Here is a 19,472-nt window from a genome sequence, read left to right as displayed (position 1 = left end):
AATAATAAGCAAAATGCTTGGCTTCAATAGATAATTTTACAAAATAGACCTAGTAATAGTCTATATTTATAGGAATGGACTCCTTAGTTGGAATTTATAGATATAGATGTTGGCCAGAAAAAAACAACCTTAAAATATGTATTTATTTTCTTTAAAACGAAAAAACAAAACATCCGTCCCAAATCTGTTTTTTTATTCATTTTTCTTCCTATATAAATTTGTGCACAAAACTAGAAGAAAAAAAGTCCTAAAAAACTCTCTTTAAAAGCTTCGACATATCCAGTTCATTTCCCTAATTTACCGTTTGATAACCGAACTACGCAGGTGAAATATATTACAGTAGAATCTCTCATTTAACTACTAACTAAGACTGACAGCATACCACAAAAATGGCAAAGAAGAATCTCTCTTTTTCTATTTTCAAACAATCACGTCAAGGATTTCGAGGTTGTCTTTTTCCATTTATGAGAGCAATGAATTTTTACACCTTATATTCAGTTAAAGGAGAAGAAAATAACCAGCCATTACCCATTAATGTACTGAAAAGGTAGTAGAAGTAGTAAAAAAGCAGAAGATAATTCAACTAGATTACTGTCACCTCAACTGGTTCTACGTTCACTCACTTCTAAAATATTTGTTAGCCACAACCCCAATGTTTCAGCCAAAAAAAAAAAAAAAAAACGGTGCTGATAATAGAAATCTCAATAGTAATTTCCATAATATGCCTGAGTGGCCGAGGCGGGTTGCTGAGTGGAAGCCTGCGGTGGTGTTGCAGTCGGCTGAGCATAGCTTTGTGGGGGATAGGTCTGCCAAAACAGGACATGAATTTCATTTCAAATGACCCAAAAAAAGAATGCGAAACCGAAACCGAGTTTTAGATAAAAGAAGATCATGAACATCAGGATTATTAAGATAAAAAATTTCGGGTACCTGAGCCGCAGGATATGTTGGAGGATAACCCGCATAAGCCGTGCTCGGGGGCGTCGAGGCTGGCATTTGTGGGTTAGCGTAGCCACCGTACGTAGCAGCACCACCATATGCAGCCTATAGCAGGAGCGGAACCAGTTAAAAAAAATATATATTAATTGGAAAGAAAAGAAAAAGATATGAAATTCGGTGATTTTGACCTGCTGTGCATAGCCTGGGTTCCATTGCTGTCCCTGAGCTTGTGAAGCCGGCGGCCAAGACTGAGGCTGAGCGACATACCCAGCGGGCCACTGGTTCTGCGTGTTCGGGTACGCCCCGAACGTGGTCTGAGCCGGCGAAGGAACGCCCGTGTAAGATTTGGCTATCTTTGCTTTATCCGAAGCGAGAAACTCCTCGGCGTGGCGCTTTTTCAGTTCCGGGGAGCTGCGGTGGGGTAAGAATAGCTTGGCGTGCCGATCCTCTGCCTTCTTGATACTCTGAACGTCTCCAAAGAGGTTCAGGAACTGCAAGGTCATTTTTTTTTTCTTTTCTTATTAGACCGTGAGATAATTAATAATATGTTGTGAATTCAGTACTTCTGTGCAATTGGAACAAAAACTATAACCCATTTCACCAACGTTGGTTATTCATCAGAAGGTAAAAGCCATAGTCATCGTGATTAAAAAAAAAACCTCCCTTGAGGACCCTAACCATACAAGCATGATGAGGATGCAAACAAAAAGAAAAAAAAAAGTTACTCTAATTACGGAAACTATAATACCAGTGAAACTCAAATTTAAGTGACAAGTTAAAATTGGATGAATAAAGGCTTGATAAAAATACGATTGTCTTCTGTAAAAGAATATCATTGTGCGTCACCCATGCAAAAGATAACTAAACACTACCTCCAGAAAGATGCTAGATAGCTCTTCTCTCTCCCCCAAGCTTGCAGCATTTGAAATTTCTGAATTGGGCTCTATGAACTTCACAACTAATGAATCTAGGTAATCAATTTGCTTTGATTGGGACTGTTTGGACTCAAAATGTATTAAGGCCTGCACTCACAAAACAGCAAATAATTGTCAGCTTAGCTCGTATATCTTGAAGTGGAAAAAACATGAGAAAGAGGGAGAGCACCTCGAGAAGAGGCATCGACAATTGAACATGCTCAAGAGCATCAACAAGTATATTCCTTGCTTTTTCAGCATTCCCAGATACCTAGAAAGAGTTATAAGAATTTAGTCATCAGTGATCATATGAACAAGAGCAAATATATATTTTTTTTTATCAAAATAGAAAGAATTAACCAACGAATGAACCGATATCTTAACCTATAAAGAATGAATAATGGCATAAACAATAAAATAAATAGCGATACTAACAAAGTAACCAGAGAGAAGCACTAAAGAAATCCCCATACCAAGTACGTGAATCGTGAATATTGAGCAAACAGCATAGGCAATGTCTGAGAGTGTTCTTTCCCTTTCTCAATGGCAATAGTCTGTTCATATAGTGAAAAGGCATCTTCCAGATTACCCTAAGAAATAATAGAAACAGTTTAGATTATATGCAAGTGTGCCAGGAGAAAAGTGTTGATCAACAAATCAAACTATCTTATTCTTACCAATCGATGTTCCATATTCGCGTGCTTTACGATTGCTTCTAGGAGTCCCGGTGTAATTTCTGAATGTATAAGTTGATAAGCAGCACGAGCACCTGGTACATCCCCACTTTGTTCCTTAAATCGAGCGGCAAAAAGGTGAATCTCCGGTTGTCTCTGTCAATTTAATGAACGTTCGAGTCATGTAATAAACAACGATGGGCAATAAAATCGTGTCTGTCTCTAATATTATAATTTGACTCTGTCCAGATTGCAATAAAATCCAAGTACAGTGACACCGAGAGTTGAAAACCAAATGAAGTTGATGTTTTTTTCATGATGAAACCTCAATGTTCTAGGTGATTTATTTATGACACTTCCAATCAAATCTTAAGAACGACAGTCCATGAGTCTAACTTGAGATAAGTTTCAAGAACAATGACCCCGTGTGTTTAAAACTCAATCGATAATCCTCACTCTACATATGATGGAACTTTGTAGCTTTAGCTGAATTTTTTTATATTAACATAAAATTGTACAAGTGGTAGTATGATGGTAATATAATGGAAAACGAAACCTACCTTCACAAACACTTGAGTTGCACGAGCAAGTGCATTATTAGCATGATCCAAGCTTTCATTGGTTTCCATGCACAGAATGTATCGGATCCAGTAATCAGGATAATTTGCACACGCAATCAGGCATCGCTCGTATAGCTTGACCACCTGAGTAGCAAAGAAATAGAGGGTAGATATAAAAATGCCCATCTATCCTTAAATTAACCAACAAAAGAGGGAGAAAAAAAAATTAATAAAACACTGGAGATATGCACAAGAAGTACTCCATTAGTAGAACAGAGAGGCCCCTCAATTACGAAAAGAGGGACCCTAGTTGCGATAGATGGTTAGGAACATAAGATACCTGCAGGCATAACATCGTCACTTTAAAAACTAGGAAAGTACGACACTTGATGAACCGAATGCCCACTGAGACAAATAAGGGTTTGAAATACTTAGCCTTAAAGAAACCAAATCGAAGGCCCATGCTTTAGCCTCAGTTCAATTTCCCGTTTAAAAAGTTGCTTCATCCAACCATTTAGCCGATAAAACATAAAAAAAGCAGCAATATTATTTAACTGTAAATCAATGCATACAAAAGCACAAGCGCACAACTGATAAAAAGCTAGAAAATGTGTCGTAAAAAGCATCCGAAGTACCTTACTAAGATCTCCTTCTCTCTCCATAAAATCCAAATAGTTATGCCAATTTTCGAGCTCTGCAACATTGAGTGGCCTCACATGAAAGTAGGGCCTTCTGATAGCTGTTTCATAGCCAATGATCTTAGAATCGAACTCTTTTGCTTTCTTATAAATCTCTTCTCTAATGGCGATATACTTCTCCAACTCCTCCGCTTCTGCTAAGCCATCAGTTACAGGTTTTTGAACCTCCTCTGCAGAATCACTTTTGACCCCTTCTTCAGTCACTGGCTCTGGCTCATTGGGTTCAGAGGATGCACCCGATACCGCAGAAGCTTCTTCCGCAGGTTTTAACTCCGATAGAGGACGGCTCCCAGCTAACTCCTTAAAACTGTCATCATTGCCATAAATAACACATAAATCATAAAAATAATACAAAACCCGGACATAAACTATCTGCTATTCCTGACCTAAATATCTCAGCAGAAAAATTTGACAAAACAAGACTAGTGAAATTTAAATATCAGCCGGCACTGTATGGTCAAAATGCAGCTGAATTAATATTCACTGAAATTGGATATTCAAGCACTTCCAAGTGCATTGATATAATCCCACTCAGTCAATCTAAGAAATTATTTCAGACATCAAGAAGCAACTGATGATAATGAAATTAAAAATAACCTGTTGAAATAGCGATCCAGTTGTTGGTTTGGATTCTCTAGTATCCTCGTATAAATCATTGCAAGGCGACTCCATTCCTGCTGCATATACTCATACTCGATATACTTGTCCCAGAGGGGAAAGGAGAGGTAATCAGTCCCAACATACGCTAGTCCTCGCTCAAAAAACCTGAAAACACACAAAAGTTTGAAGTATAATTATAGATTAAGTACCAATAGTTGATGTAAGCACATCCACTAAGGGGAGAGGGCGTCAGTAATGTTGAAGGAACAATTCACTCTAAACAGCACGACACTTCCAATCGCTGCATTACCTTCCTGAAAAAAAACCATACTATGTCCGAGAAATTGAGCAGTGATAGAGGCCATCTAAGTCCTTAACTGGACGAGATCTTCTCAGCAGCAATTTGCATTTAGATGCACCTTAGAATCAATATTTAATGAAGCCATAGATCATTGATGACTACATCATTATGACTCTTTTAATCATAAAGCAGAACCAGAAAAAGAGGGAATTTGATTTACCCAAAAAAAAAATTGCTGAAATCTTTAAAAGAAAAAAAAAAAGTAGCTAGCACCACGGAGAAGATGCACATCGTCAACTAATAATATTTAGGTATATAATCCCAAAAGAAAACCTTTCGCCTTACATGTGAGGAACAACTGTTGCAGGGATTCCAAATAGGTTAGAGAAACCAATAATTACCAATGGAAACAACAACGAAAAATACCAAACATCCTTTGTTTATTACCTTCTGACAGTGTCTGGATCTCCTCCATATGTGCTTATGGCAAATATGCAGTAATGCAACCATATATCAACTGAATAAGTAACTCCCAGAACTGCTCGCTCGTAAACCTCGACAACTTTGTCAATTGAACCAAAATGAGCCTCATGATCAGCATACTTCTTCCAGTAGCCATAACACAGAGGAAACTCCGCTAAAAAGGCATCATAAACTTTTCGAATTTTCAGTATGTTGACCTGCACAAGAAATGTTTGTTACTATGCAATATTAAAGGGAAATTGTGGAACATAAGGTTATATCTACAGGTCTATAAACACAACTAGAAAGGATGATCATAGCAAGAACAACTCACCTCAGCAAGCTTTTCTGTTTCGTCAATCAGAGCGGTCCATGAACTGAAATCTAACGAATTCGCCTTCACAGTGCTCCAAAGTCTTTCTTCTTCGCTAGACAGTGCTGATAATACCCAAATATGCAAACAAAAAAATAAGAGGATAATATCATGAACCTGATAACTAAACTGGGGCAGTTTGCTACACATCAGATGCTATTCATCGATGGAACAGAGAACTCAAACAACTGCACGACCGAAGTAATTAAATTACTAAATTATTACAACGTACATAGAAGAACATACCTGAACCATCTACATACTGTTGCTCAACACCGGCACCGGCCACATTCTCCGAAACGTCTCCGTTCTCAACCATCCCCATATCTGCGCCACCATTCACAGAGGAGTCATACCCGGCAGCTTGGTTTGGCTCCACGGCTTCATTTCCTTCCCCGGAATTAGGAGCGCCGGTCTCTATGTTCGAAGCGCTTGCTTCGGGAACGGTTGTGGTCGCATCAGCGTACCCAGTGGAAGCATAACCCGCTGATACAAATCCGGTCACGGACGACGTTTGAGCAACAGCCGTATCACTGATCCCCATTACTTTAACAACCACAATCTGCAATAGCCCAAACAATAATTTTATACTAGATTCCACAAGAAACGTAAACAAATCTCCACAAAAACAACAGAACACACTCTTGATTCATCGTTGGCCTAAAACAAAGCTGAATTTGGATTCGTAACATAGGGTAAACATTTCGCTTCACGATTGAATCCATCGTTGGCCATAATAGCTGTGTTATACGAAGAAACGGAAAGCCGAAACTCGAGAGGCCATAAACCCTAACTTGGTTATTCACAACAAGACTATAGGTCAAATTACTAAGCCGCGAAACAACGGCGAAAAGCGCAGCTCAAAAGAAAGGTGGTTTCGGATCCAAAAACACTCAAAGAACGCAAGTGATCAACGAAAACCCTAACCTGTGATTTTCTCTTCGTTTTTTTGTTTCTTTCTTTCGGCAGTAATAAAGCCCTAGAGAGAGAGAGAGTAGAAGAGGCGTGCAAAGAAACAAGCGGTATTGCAGTGAGGAAACGAACCTGAGGATCGGAGGGTCGTCGTTTGTGGTCGAAGCGAACTGAGTTCTTTCAGAGATAAGTGGGAGAATTTTGCTAACTCCTTTATCAAATAGTTTTTGGTGGCAAAATGCGAAATGAATTGAGAGAGAGAGAAGAGTAGGGCAAATAAATTGTACGCGTGGCGCTATTGCTTATGAGTTATGAGTCTATTTTTTCATTTCTTTTTCCAATTGGATTTTTTTCAATTAAATATATATAAACTTTTCTCCTCACGAACGCTGCAAAATTATATGATTTATATATCTTAATTTTTAATTAACTTTATACCAATATAAAAGTTTCGACGATATAATTATCTTAATGTCAATAGAGACCTTTTGATACTTCGTATATTGTTTATGAACCGTGGTTAGTAAAATCTACAGCTATAAAAAATAAAAATAAAAGAGATTGACCTGTTATTTAATTTTTGAAATGTGTATTTATTTTCTTTAACATGTATCTTCAAATGGACTTTTAAGCCAATAAGCTCTTTTTTTTTTGTTATTTGCCGACTTTTTTTAGAGGCATTTGTAAATTATAATTTTAACCCAGTAGATTTGAATCCACGACTTCACTTTGTAGATGGTTAATAATTATCACTAAACTAAACTAAGAACCACATGCATTATAAGTGAGTTTGAATCCACGAGGTTCTCCCATTGATGGGAAAGTGTTTCATATAGAAATATTTCATTGTATTACAATATTTATTGAGGTATTACTACTTCTTCCGAGTTGGACATTGATGGTGAGTTGATTTTGGGCTCAGTGAATGATTTGAGCTCGAATGGTGAGCTGAACTCGAATAGTAAAGCATCGAGTTATGAGAGTCACCAGCTCGGCAATTCCCCTAGTCTTTGAACTTTTGAAGGTGCTATAGCTGAGCTTGACTGAAATTGTCGAGATCGAGGTTAAGCTTGCAAGTCAAAGGCGAGGTTGAGGAAGTGGATGAAGTCGACGTCAAGGAAGAGTTTTGTGTGTGAGGGCCAAAGATGGAGAGACTCTGACGACGGAGCACGAGGTTACCATGTTCTTCTCGGATTTCCATCCTCTTTGTGATATATTTTCATATTTGAAGTCGTAACCATGTCACTGACGAGATCATCCTTTCTTCTTCTACACATTTGCATGTGTATGGATTGTGACCACTATAAATAGTTGTGGTCTTTGAATTTGTGACTCGCGACTACCTGGGAGTATGAGTCATGTATCTATAAACGTGGCATGGTTTGATATGGCGGTCTCGGTGATGGCATAAGAGCTTTTGAAAGGTCATTGTATGATGATAGATATGGAGATTTTAGAGAGAGTGGTATTTGAACTTATATTTAAGAACTCAACTCGCTAAGTATGAGTGAATTTCGTCGGAGACTCCACGAGAGAGATTGCGGCAAGAGTTGTTGAATGATTCATCCCGCCATGGACGTCGAGCGAAATTGACGGAAGTTTGGCGGTGAGCTAGGTTTCAATTTTTAAAGATCTATGATACCGTCCAGAAAATATTGAAGAGAATGATAATCTAGTTGTACTTGTTTTATTATGAATTTTGTATCACTAATTTTTACATATAGTATATTTATTAGACAAGCCTAAACACACGAGAATTGTAAGAAATATTCCTAGTGAATACAAAGAGTAATAACTACACCTAGAAAATAAAGAGAATAATATATACAAAGAATACATAGATGAGCTCAATTTGGAGCGAACTGTGACGAGTGCCGAGCTGAGATGAGGTAAGCTGCGAGTTCCAAGATCCGAGCTGATCGTATTAGTTTGAACTGATTTTTCTACACAAACCTATACTAATTTATAGAAAAAATGCTGACATGTTATTCTAATAGCGAAATACTAACGAGGTTGAAAATCTCGTATAGGCATAAGAAGATCTATTTATCCTTCGAATATATACAATATTTCATGTGGTCATGTTCGAGACATGTTTAGACAAACCATAGAGTCACACCCTGCTAATAATATCCACAATATGACTACATTGATCTTCTAGTCTATACTCTCCGTAGATTGAAAATCCCAAAGCTAGATGACAACATTATTGTATGATCATTCGAGACTAATCTTGCAAGTCGTATTCATCCGATCATAAATTTCATCGAAAACAATATCAAGATATACAATACCCTATACAAGTAAAGTAATTTTCTTCACCTTTTCAATGATCCAGTACAAGTACAATCTCAGCATATCAAACTCGGTCCTTAAAGTGTCGCTCAAAGACTTTGGGCTCGCACAGACCGTGCATTTTACGCCGTCTTGAACTCCAACAATGAATATATTAAAAAATTTGATTCCAACGTTTGTTGTTAGATACTTATAGACATGTTAGTCATATTTTTTATAAGCAATCAAAAGTCAGAATGGAACGCATTAGTAATTGACAAATACTTTATCTTCCCAAAATAATACAGGACATGTAGTTTCAGAAACTCTGGAATCAAACAAAAAGATGACTCTTGTTTAATATGTTATTTACAACTACTACACATTTCTACACAGTAATCTGAATATCAGAAGATTCAGAACTTTGTGTAAACCGGCAAAAACCAATGAACACTTGAAACTCCATAAAGACTTGAATTGCCCTAAATGATATTAAAAGATCGCAATTTAGGAAAGTAAAATAACCTCAATAATTCGCAGTCATATCATTATTATTTAACCTTGCAACAGAATCATCGGGACTCTCGGAGCCCCATCAATGACCTAATTTGGAATTTTAAACAACGAAATATTCAACAGACTCAACGATGTTCGACACTCAAATTCACCTCAATTAATGAATTACGGCATTTCATAGAAAGGAAAATCACAGTACAAAACCCTAAACAGTTTTTTTTTTTTAAAAAGCTAATTATCGCAACATCAAACACGAAATCGGTTCCGTTGAAACGAAGGCTCGGTTGAATCGTAAAATCGAAACCTGGCGAGAGAGAAGGGAATCAGTGGGAAGGAGTGCCGAGGAGGCTGGCCTGTTGGAGCTCGAGATCGTTCATCTGCTGTTCGCGATCCATCTCGATGATGAGAGGGACGACGAGGACGAGGAAGACCGTTCCGGCGATCCAAGCCGCCTTGCCGGTGCTTTTCACCAGCTTCTTCGCCACCGACGACGCGTCGCTCGCCGCCTGCTTTCCGCGGGAAAAAATCTCCGATTCGGTGATTCGGCTAACGATTCCTCCGTCGGAAGCGGCTTCGCTGCCGCGCGACGTTCGTCGTATCTCCGGAAGCGACACTCCGCCTCGTCGAGCTTGCGACGCCATTTCTTCTTGTATGCTTGAGAGAAGAGAGAGAGGCAGAGCGAGGAATTCGAGTCCGAAAATGCAAGGAAAATAGGCTCCGACGGCAATGGCCACTTGTTTGGGCTTTTATTTGGTTCTGTTGAAATCAGCCCAAAGTTTAAAGCCCGCTTGATAAATTGGGAAAAGATGAGTTGAAACATTTTTTTCTTCTTCTTTTGCCGTGACTAACTACAACCTGGAAAACTATACGCAATCGTTAAATTTTTTATCATTATTTTTTAATAATTTTTGTTTATTTGATGTTGTTTTTCTTATAAATAAAATCGTAAACGATAAACACCAAAAAAAAAAATGAAAATATTAAGAAAAATAACGAATTTAAGCTTTAAAAAAAATTATTTTCATGATAGAAATTAATGATTTTTTACGCTTTAAAAAATGTTATTTTCGTGATAGAAATTTTAGACATGTTACGATTAGTTTGAAAACGTTTATCTTTTTCATATAATTTTCACACATTAGTGTTTTATTTTCTCTTTCAACTTTATGATTATTATTTTATGAAAACTATTATTATGTCAATGTTTATAAAAAAAAATTACATTTTTACTTGGATGTATAAAACATTGGTACCTCGTAGCAAGGATTCGAATAATGTTACCAATATCGTACCGAGACTCAGATTTTGTTGGGTTATCGGGTAAGGGTAAACCGTACCGGTGAACTTATTGTTACCAATGTGATTTATCGATAGGGTATCCAGTGAACAAATATTTTTAAAGGTTCATACATAAAATAGGTCAAAATGAAAATAGTTTACAATATCTTCAGTACCTAATGAAAATAGTTCAATACAAAATACATTTCAAAATAAAAAAGATCAACACAATCCACAAAATAACATAGATCAGCACAATCCACAAAATAACATTGTTCAACAAAAACAACCAATAAAGTGACTACTCTGGCGGTAGTCTTAGGCTAATGATCATATAATAATCATACCAACTCAAGTAATGAGCATATGCACTTTAATACATTTCCAAATGATAAATACGAGTCATACCAGTAGAGAAAGAGTATGCGAGATAACCTTGTTGCGGTCGGACTGAGATAATGACGGGAGGTGGTGGTGGACAATAGTGGTTGTTGTAGTAAGATGAAGATCATTCATAATACGGGTACGAGTATCCGTGTCTTGAGGAGTAAGGGCCACCGATCCAAAGTTGCTGGACAAGTCATCAATGTCATTGCTAGACGTAAATGATATGGCATCATCCATACCTTCGTCGTGACAGTGCCCATAACCTGAGTAAAAAAATGTAGGGGAAAACGGACATAGTCCTCATTTGTTAGTATGTATCCAGACCCATAAGAACCTCCACGTCCATCACCTCCACTATAGAAACCTCCATGTCCATCACCACCACCACCACTATACAAACCTCCACCTCAATCATCACCACCACCATAGGAACCTCCATCTCCACCTACGTCATCTGAATCAGAACTTTCACTAGATCCGCGTTGACGAAGGACTTCCTTGGACATCATGCGCTTCGGATAAATTCCAAGCTCTCGAGCCGTCTGATGACTTACCCGACCGTCTGGCTACCGGAAAGTAGTTGAACTCCGAGGGAAGTAGCGGTTCTGCGTGAAAATCCTTAAGCTCGACGACGGGAAACACAACCCTAGTTTTCGACGTAAATGGCAAAGTCAGTCCCGAATCCCGTTTTTATGCCCTCATTTTTTTTATAAAAAAATAGCTAAACCATGCCGATTTTTGTGAACTGGGATTCGGTTCATTTCACGTCTGGTTCCCAGGGAAAATGACGGTTTTGTATTGAACTGTGCAAGGGACCCTCCAAAATTCGGTTCTCGGTCGACAACCGTCCGATTCTCCGGAAATTTTAATCCTTGCCTCATAGGCATTAAATACAAAATTCTTCGGTTATAAATTGTAAATGTTTTATTTAAAAAAATGGTATCAAAATAATTAAATGGGTTCCTTCAGTTAAATTGTTTTCCAACTATTTAAATACTAACCATATAACTCAATTTATGCGGTTCTCTTATAGTATGACGCGTGTGTCTTGTTTTAGTTTGAGTTATTTCCTTAATTTTTAGATAATTATGTTACAATTTTGACATAACGGTTTAAAATGAGATATATATCTAACTCTCCCTGTTTTATTATACTTGTAAATTGTAGATTTTCATATAATCATTATAAGCCATTGATTGTAAATTGTAAGCATTTGTTTATTGAATCCAAAAATCATCCGCTACTTGTGAAACTTACATCAAAATAAGAAACGTTAGCTAACGAGTTAGATCTTGTGTCTTCACCTTAACGCAATCACTCCTCACTCGATAAATCACAATGAATTAGTTTTGAAACTATTATCAACCTCCATGTTTGATAATAAGCCAATAGATAATATTATCAGACATGATCAACTCTAAACATGCAACTAGTAATTAATACTATGCTTTATACATCAACACATAACCACATAATTCAATGATTACATGCCATATGTATGAGGTATCACGTTGGGGACTCGAACTCACGAGACCTCATACATAAATTTCGAGTACTCGAACTTAGGACGCCTCGTATTTATGACTCCTGGGGCTCAAACCATGGAATCTTGTAGAGACAATTAAAGGAATTATATATCAAACGTATTCAAAATCAATTCTCAAGCAACGCATATACATGTAGAGACATTTTTTTTTTATAACATGTAGAGACATTTTAAACTAGCTATAGGTGGTGGTCAACTTTTATTATTATTATTATTATTTTTTATCATGTGTGATATACATGATATTATTGAAAAATTTTAACATATCAATTTTAAAAAATCATATTAAACAAGTCTAATAAATTAATTTTGGGGCAAATACTAAATTATTTATAATTAATTACTTATCATGCAATTGGAGCTCTTTAAAGGACCAAAATATACAAATAAAGAAAAATAAATGTTGTGGTGAATACTGAATACTACTATATTACATTTGCCGCGATAATGTCCATCAACCCATCAAAATGTTATTTTTGCGGTAAATCTGTTTTTTTAACTTTTTATCTTTTAGGTGGAGTTCCAATATGCGTTTGACTTGGGTCCGATTTTCCTTGTTAGATTCAACAAATTTGAGCTCAAAATTTGACTCCAAAATATATATTTACGTTAGATTGGGTACCCAATTCTCGGAAAAAAAAAAAAAAAAACTTAAATCAAAATGCGTTATAATTTTGAAGAATTTTGGGCCATTTACGCCAGCGTATTGGATATTAAACCATTTAGCAAAATGCGTTATAATTTTGAAGGGTTTTGAGTAATTTAACTGACGACACTCGAAGAAAAAAGCAACAGGTTGTCTACATTTTCTTAAAAATAACATAAAACATTTAACATTTTTTACGTTTATAAAAAAGAGAAATCTTGATTTATTTTTTGCTCAATGAACGAGAAACCTTATTGAACTGATTTAATTACTTCTTTTTTTTTCTTTCAATGTGAGCTGGTTTAGAAACTCATAACTCTCATTAAACTTTTATTCAGAGGAAGTCTGACTAATTAAAAGCTAGTATTTAAATAGGATTTGATGATACTTAATTTACGTCCATGATTAAAAAACGCCCAATTAACTCCGCACAGGCCTTGTCTGTTGTTGGTTACCAATTGCCATAACAGATATTTATGTATTTATTTATTTTTCTTTATTTATTTTTTTTTGCAATCCTTTTCACGTCAATATAAATGCCTTTTGAGTTTTTTTCTTCTTCAAGTCAAGTCTTCAGCTCTGTCATGTGACCGTTGCTTCTGTCAGAATCAAACACAGTCCCTTAAAAGAAGCAGAGTCAAGCAATTTCGAATTTGAAAGAAAAGAAGAAAGCCAATACATACAAAAGAAAGACTCTTCTTTATTTTAAAAAAAGAAAAAAGAAAAAAAAGACTCTTCTTTATAGCTCTGACGAACACTTGTTTCAAACTTCAAATAATATCCTTGTAGAGCTTCTTTGAAAGAAAGGAATTCTATATTTTCGACTTGGACGTTTTTGTAATTTTTGAAACGATTATTTCGAAAGTGAGGATTTTATTACGTACTGTTTACCATCGGATTTAACTATTTCTGACATTTCTAATGTAAAATTGTTTTTTTTTTCTTCATGAAGTGTACCCGAAGGTGAAAGTGAGGGCATATGAACAAAACGCTTCTCTTTCTCCTTCTTCAGAATCTTTTTTTTTTTTTTTTTTTTTGAGAAAACCTTCTTCAGAATCTCTCCAAGGTATTTCTTCCCACTTTTTTTTTCTTTTCTTCAAAAAATTCGATTAGTTAGTTTGTATGGAGCTTTCTAAATAAACTACTATGTCCAAATATTTGTTTATAAATAATTTTCAGAAAAGGAAAACCAAACTGGCTCTCAACTACCAGTAGCCAGAGTCTTGAGAGCTTACGTGCAAGACGAAACCAAGCAATTCAATTCTTCATCCAAAGGTACTTTAATTTTGATATTTGATCCAAGTATCATAGTCCCATGTAAACCTGGCTCAGTGGGAGTAAACGTGGCCTAACGGTAGCGGGACGGGATGGAATCCCTGCTACCGTTAGTTAAAAAAACGGTACGGGACTCCCGTTACTGTAACAGTAGCGGGACGGGAGTCCCGTTAATTTGGCTAACGGGACGCGGTGGTCCCGTTAGTCCCGTAAATTTAAATTTTTATTTTAAATTTAAGCCGTTGGCTCCCGTTAAAATAGAGCCGTTTTTTTCCCTGTTAAAATAGAGTCGTTGGAGCCATTTTGCACGAAAATTTTAATTTTTTTTAACCCATTTATTTTTAAAATCTATAAATACCCCTCATTTCATTCATTTTCTTCACATATTTCTCTCAAACTCTTTCAATCTCAAACTCAAACTCTCAAGCTCTCAATATCAATTTTTCATGGCATCTTCATCCCACAACCGAAGAGGTCGAAGGAGAAGAGCTTCCCGAGATCAACATATGCACCAATTTGTGCACCAATTTGAAGAAAATTGGTTGCACTTGTCTCAAAACCCCCCGACCAAAACACTGAATACAGTTTCGATCCAAATAATGTTACTCCTACTTTCGCTCATTCTCAATTTACCGAAATTCCAAACACTCAAGTGCCATACTACCCTCAAATGGATCCCGAGCAAGCTTATCAAGCTCAAATTTCGCCATCTGAAGTGGCTTATGAAGCATTTCAAGAATACGAGCAACATATGCGTGAATGCTAAAATCCAAATAAAGAAGAAGATGACGATGAAACCCAAAATCCAAATGAAGAAGATGATGAGGAGGAGGAGAAGGAAGAAGAAGACCTACCACCACCACCACTTTGACGTCGAAGTCAAAGTCAAAGCGATCCTACCGTTAGAGTGCCACGACCTCGACAACGTGAACAACAAGAGGAGACACAACAACGACGACAACGACGAGCATGACAACAACAACAACAACAACAACAACAACAACAACAACAACAACAACAACAACCACCTCAATAATCACAATAACCACCACGACGTCGAACTAGGTCTGTTGTGTGGACGTGGTTTGAAGAGGTGATTGCAAACGACGAAAAAGCCGAAAAATGTCATAATTGTGGTAAAATCTTCAGCGTTCATAACACAATAGTCAGGACGTCACTCGTGTGGAGTCATCACAAGCACTGCCGCGAGACATAATCTGGAGTCTCGTCAAGCGCTGCAAGTAATATCGATCATCCACTCTTTAGACGTGATTTAGTAAAATACTTTGTTTTCACCGATCAATCTTTTAGTCATATCGAATCTCAAGGCTTTGTTAGATTCATAAATTCTATAATTCCAAACGTTCAAATCATGTCTAGGAAAGCCTTGAAATCCGATATCATAAAATGGTTTTTAGAAGAAAATGAACAAATGAACGCCACAATATCATCTGGTAGATATAGTGTAGCCTTAACCTCGGATATATGGACTGATCAATCAAAGATGGATTTCATGAGTGTTGTAGTGCATAACATAGACGATGATTGGAACCTCAACAACGTATCATGGCCGTTAAGAGGATAGAAGGTTCTCATACTAGTAAAAACATCTTAGATATCATAGTTAGTGTTATAGAGGAGTGTGGTTTGATCGGTAGGATTATCTCCGTAACCTTAGATAATGCCACAAACAACAATGCTATGATTAGAGAATTAAAAGACCGACTACATTGTGACGATACCATTTTGCATGAACGATGCACAACACATATCATAAACCTTATAGTTCAAGCCGAAGCCGTTAGTTACGACCCATCTATCAACAAAATTATGAGTTACATTAGTTGGATCAATAGTTCAACCTTTATAGTAGACGAGCTTAAGAGACGCATTAGATACAATGGTCTCCAAGAGCGCACCTTCATCTAGATTACAAAATTATGTGGAATTCTACCTTTCTTATGTTGACAAACTTTTTGTCCGAGCATTTATGTCAATGTTATTGTTTCTTACATTAACAGTGAACATGGCGATGACGCTATTTCCGAATATGATATTAAGATGACTGAATCATTTGTTTCTTTTCTTGACGTTTTTTACAAAGAAACTTGTTATCTTTTCGTTCTTTGCTCCTACTTCTTTTCTCGGTATTCATACTATGACCGCAATTGCTGTGCATTTTGATAAATATAAAAACGAAGCGATTTTTGACGATTGTATTCAGGCAATGAGAGCCAAGTTTCTAAAATATTGGGGGCTGGAAAGGTTCCATTATTTCGGCAGTCTAGAATGGCTCCAAAACCAATAATGGAATCTTTCCAGCACCCCAATATTTTAGAAACTTAGCTCTCATTGCTTGAATACAATCGTCAAAAATTGATTCGTTTTTATACTTATCAAAATGCATAGCAATTGCGGTCATAGTATGAAGATCGAGAAAAGAAGTAGGAGTGCAAACAATAGAAAGATAGCAAGTTTCTTTGTAAAAAACGTTAAGAAAAGAAACAAATGATTCAGTCATCTTAATATCATATTCGGAAATAGCGTCATCGTCATGTTCACTGTTAATGTAAGAAACAATAACATTGACATAATGCTCGGATAAAAAGTTGGTCAACATAAGAAAGGTAGAATTCCACCTAATTTTGTTATCTAAATGAAAGGTGCGCTCTTGGAGACCATTGTGTCTAAGGCGTATCTTAAGCTCGTCTACTATAGAGGTTGAACGATCCAACTAATGTAACTCATAATTTTGTTGATGGATGGGTCGTAACTAACGGCTCCGGCTTGAACTATAAGGTTTATGATATGGGTTGCGCATCGTTGATGCAAAAGGGCATCGTCACAATGTAGTCGGTCTTTTAATTATCTAATCATTGCATTGTTGCTTGTGGTATTATCTAAGGTTACGGAGATAATTCTATCGGTCAAACCACACTCCTCTATAACACTAACTATGATATCTAAGATGTTTTGACTAGTATGAGAACCTTCTATCCTCTTAACTGCTATGATACGTTGTTGATGTTCCAATCATCGTCTATGTTATGCACTACAACACTCATGAAATCTATCTTTGATTGATCAGTCCATATATCCGAGGTTAAGACTACACTATATCTACCAGATGATATTGTGGCTTTTATTTGTTCATTTTCTTCTAAAAATCATTTTATGATATCGGATCTCAAGGCTTTTCTAGACATGATTTGAACGTTTGGAATTATAGAACTTATGAATCTAACAAAGCCTTGAGATTCGATATGACTAAAAGATTGATCGGTGGAAACAAAGTATTCTAATAAATCACGTCTGAAGAGTGGAGGATCGATATTACTTGCAGCGCTTGACGAGGCTCCAGATTGCGTCTTGTGGCAGTGCTTGTGATGACTCCACAAGAGCGACGTCCCGACTATTGTGTTGTGAGCGCTGAAGATTTTGCCACAACTATGACATTTTCCGGTTTTTTCATCGTTCACAATCACCTCTTCAAACCACGTCCACACAACGGACCTATTTCTACGTTGTGGTAGTTGTTGTGATTGTTGAGGTGGTTGTTGTTGTCGTGCTCGTCGTTGTCGTCGTTGTTGTGTCTCCTCTTGTTGTTCACGTTGTCGAGGTCGTGACACTCTAACGGTAGGATCGCTTTGACTTTGTCTCTGACGTTGAGGTGGTGGTGGTGGTAAGTCTCCTTCCTCCTCATTTGGATTTTGGGTTTCATCGTCATCTTTTTCTTCATTTGGATTTTGGGATTCACGTATATGTATTCTTGAAATGCTTCATAAGCCACTTCAGATGGCGGAATTTGAGCTTGATAGGCTTGCTCGGGATCCATTTGAGGGTAGTATGACACTTGGGTGTTTGAAATTTCGGTGAATTGAGAATGGGCGAAAGTAGGAGTCGAAACTGTATTCGGTGTTTTGGTCGGGGGGTTTTGAGACAAGTGCAACTAATTTTCTTCAAATTGGTGCATATGTTGACCTCGGGAAGGTCTTCTCCTTCGACCTCATCGGTTGTGGGATGAAGATGCCATGAAAAATTGATATTGAGAGTTTGAGATTGAGAGAATTTGAGAGAAATGTGTGAAGAAAATGAATGAAATATTTATAGATTTTAGAAATAAATGGATTAAAAAAAATAAAAAATTTCGTGCAAAATGGCTCCAACGGCTCTATTCTAACGGGAAAAAAACGGCTACCTTAGGCCATGATTAGTCCAATGTAGGAAAAACAAACCTCACATTAACAAAATCACTATTTTGTTTTAAATAGTGGAGAAAAATAAATCTCAGACTCTCAAAAATGGCAAAGCAATTCCTAGAGCTTGTTCGGTTCCGCGACCACGTGCTATCATATCAAGTCCTAGTAAGTAATTTTTTTATTTATTTCTTTTATACACTTTTTTTTTTCTGCTGAAAAAAAATTGATCCACAGATTTAGTTTTCTGGCTTGGGTTTTAAGTTAACCTGGCCTGGATTTATATTAATTATTACTTTTATTAATAAATATTTGAATTAAAAATCAATGAGTTTGACTGAAATAGTATAAGAAAATCTTGCTATATGGTTATATTTATTTAGGCTGTTTTAGCTTTTCGTTGTTTTGGAATTTTTCATTTTAGTTATATATAAAAAATAAAAAAAAAAGAGTAAGCAGTGCTTTATGTCATATTTAACAATTTTTAAATTAAAAACTCATAAAAGCTGTTCCTAAAGCTGGGCATTCAGACTCCGACTCCGTTACCATAAAAAATTATAAACATTGGTCATTAATACACTTAATATATTTATAATCATTATTATTTATTATTGTTGTTATTATCACCGTTGATGTTGAGAGAATTTGTGTCACGTTGACTTGGTATGATTGTTATGTTTTAGGCAATGACGAACTGATTGGGAGTAGAAACAAGAAGACCAACACATGTCGCTCAGTTCTCAAGACGCACCAAATAGAAGAGAAAGCGACTACTTCTCGGATCAAGTTACCGATCAAGCCAGATAATAGGCTTATTGATAACATTCAAACAATGGCTTATGAGGAAAGACCCAAAATAAAAAATTTCCAAGATCCAAAGCAAATAAAAAAGTTTCAAGAACGACTTGTAAGAAGTGAGAG

The 19,472-nt window shown here is 36.6% G+C and overlaps 2 protein-coding genes across 4 annotated transcripts; both read right to left on the bottom strand.

Moving 5' to 3' along the window:
• Positions 1-498: 498 nt before the first annotated feature.
• PRP39 (Tetratricopeptide repeat (TPR)-like superfamily protein) lies at positions 499-6,731 on the bottom strand. Of its 3 annotated transcripts, none has more exons than XM_089622853.1 (14): positions 6,566-6,731; positions 5,768-6,083; positions 5,483-5,586; positions 5,134-5,366; positions 4,383-4,550; positions 3,723-4,092; positions 3,088-3,231; positions 2,531-2,683; positions 2,327-2,443; positions 2,044-2,124; positions 1,812-1,961; positions 1,128-1,430; positions 931-1,044; positions 499-806 (listed from the first exon to the last, which is right to left on the bottom strand). In XM_089622853.1, the coding sequence occupies exons 2-14, from the start codon at positions 6,063-6,065 to the stop codon at positions 702-704; spliced, it is 2,340 nt and encodes a 779-aa protein (XP_089478979.1). In that variant the 5' UTR covers positions 6,066-6,083; positions 6,566-6,731; the 3' UTR covers positions 499-701. The 3 variants fall into 3 exon arrangements, with proteins under 3 accessions (XP_089478979.1, XP_089478980.1, XP_089478981.1); XM_089622854.1 differs by lacking the exon at positions 6,566-6,731 and adding an exon at positions 6,449-6,531; XM_089622855.1 differs by lacking the exons at positions 5,134-5,366; positions 5,483-5,586; positions 5,768-6,083; positions 6,566-6,731 and adding an exon at positions 4,696-4,922.
• A 2,497-nt stretch (positions 6,732-9,228) lies between these two features.
• LOC149388246 (mitochondrial import receptor subunit TOM9-2-like) lies at positions 9,229-9,936 on the bottom strand. The gene has a single exon (XM_089621591.1). The coding sequence runs from the start codon at positions 9,862-9,864 to the stop codon at positions 9,547-9,549; it is 318 nt and encodes a 105-aa protein (XP_089477717.1). The 5' UTR covers positions 9,865-9,936; the 3' UTR covers positions 9,229-9,546.
• Between the last annotated feature and the right edge of the window lie 9,536 nt (positions 9,937-19,472).

Source organism: Urtica dioica, chromosome 8 (assembly GCF_054948205.1).
Source record: "Urtica dioica subsp. dioica isolate 48M chromosome 8, U.dioica_male_clone48M_v1_H2, whole genome shotgun sequence".
NCBI classification, from domain to species: domain Eukaryota; kingdom Viridiplantae; phylum Streptophyta; class Magnoliopsida; order Rosales; family Urticaceae; genus Urtica; species Urtica dioica.
The sequence above is the reverse complement of the archived record's forward strand: the minus strand, read 5'-3'. Positions and strand labels throughout refer to the sequence as shown.

What these genes read in the sequence shown, in the direction of transcription:
- PRP39 (XM_089622853.1), bottom strand. Translation starts at nt 6,065, where the DNA reads ATGGGGATCAGTGATACGGCTGTTGCTCAAACGTCGTCCGTGACCGGA. An exon ending in ATTCACGATTCACGTACTTG is followed by an intron (nt 2,125 to 2,326) that starts GTATGGGGATTT and finishes AACTCTTTCTAG; the next exon opens with GTATCTGGGAATGCTGAAAA. An exon ending in ACCCAGGCTATGCACAGCAG is followed by an intron (nt 1,045 to 1,127) that starts GTCAAAATCACC and finishes CTCCTGCTATAG; the next exon opens with GCTGCATATGGTGGTGCTGC.
- LOC149388246 (XM_089621591.1), bottom strand. Translation starts at nt 9,864, where the DNA reads ATGGCGTCGCAAGCTCGACGAGGCGGAGTGTCGCTTCCGGAGATACGA.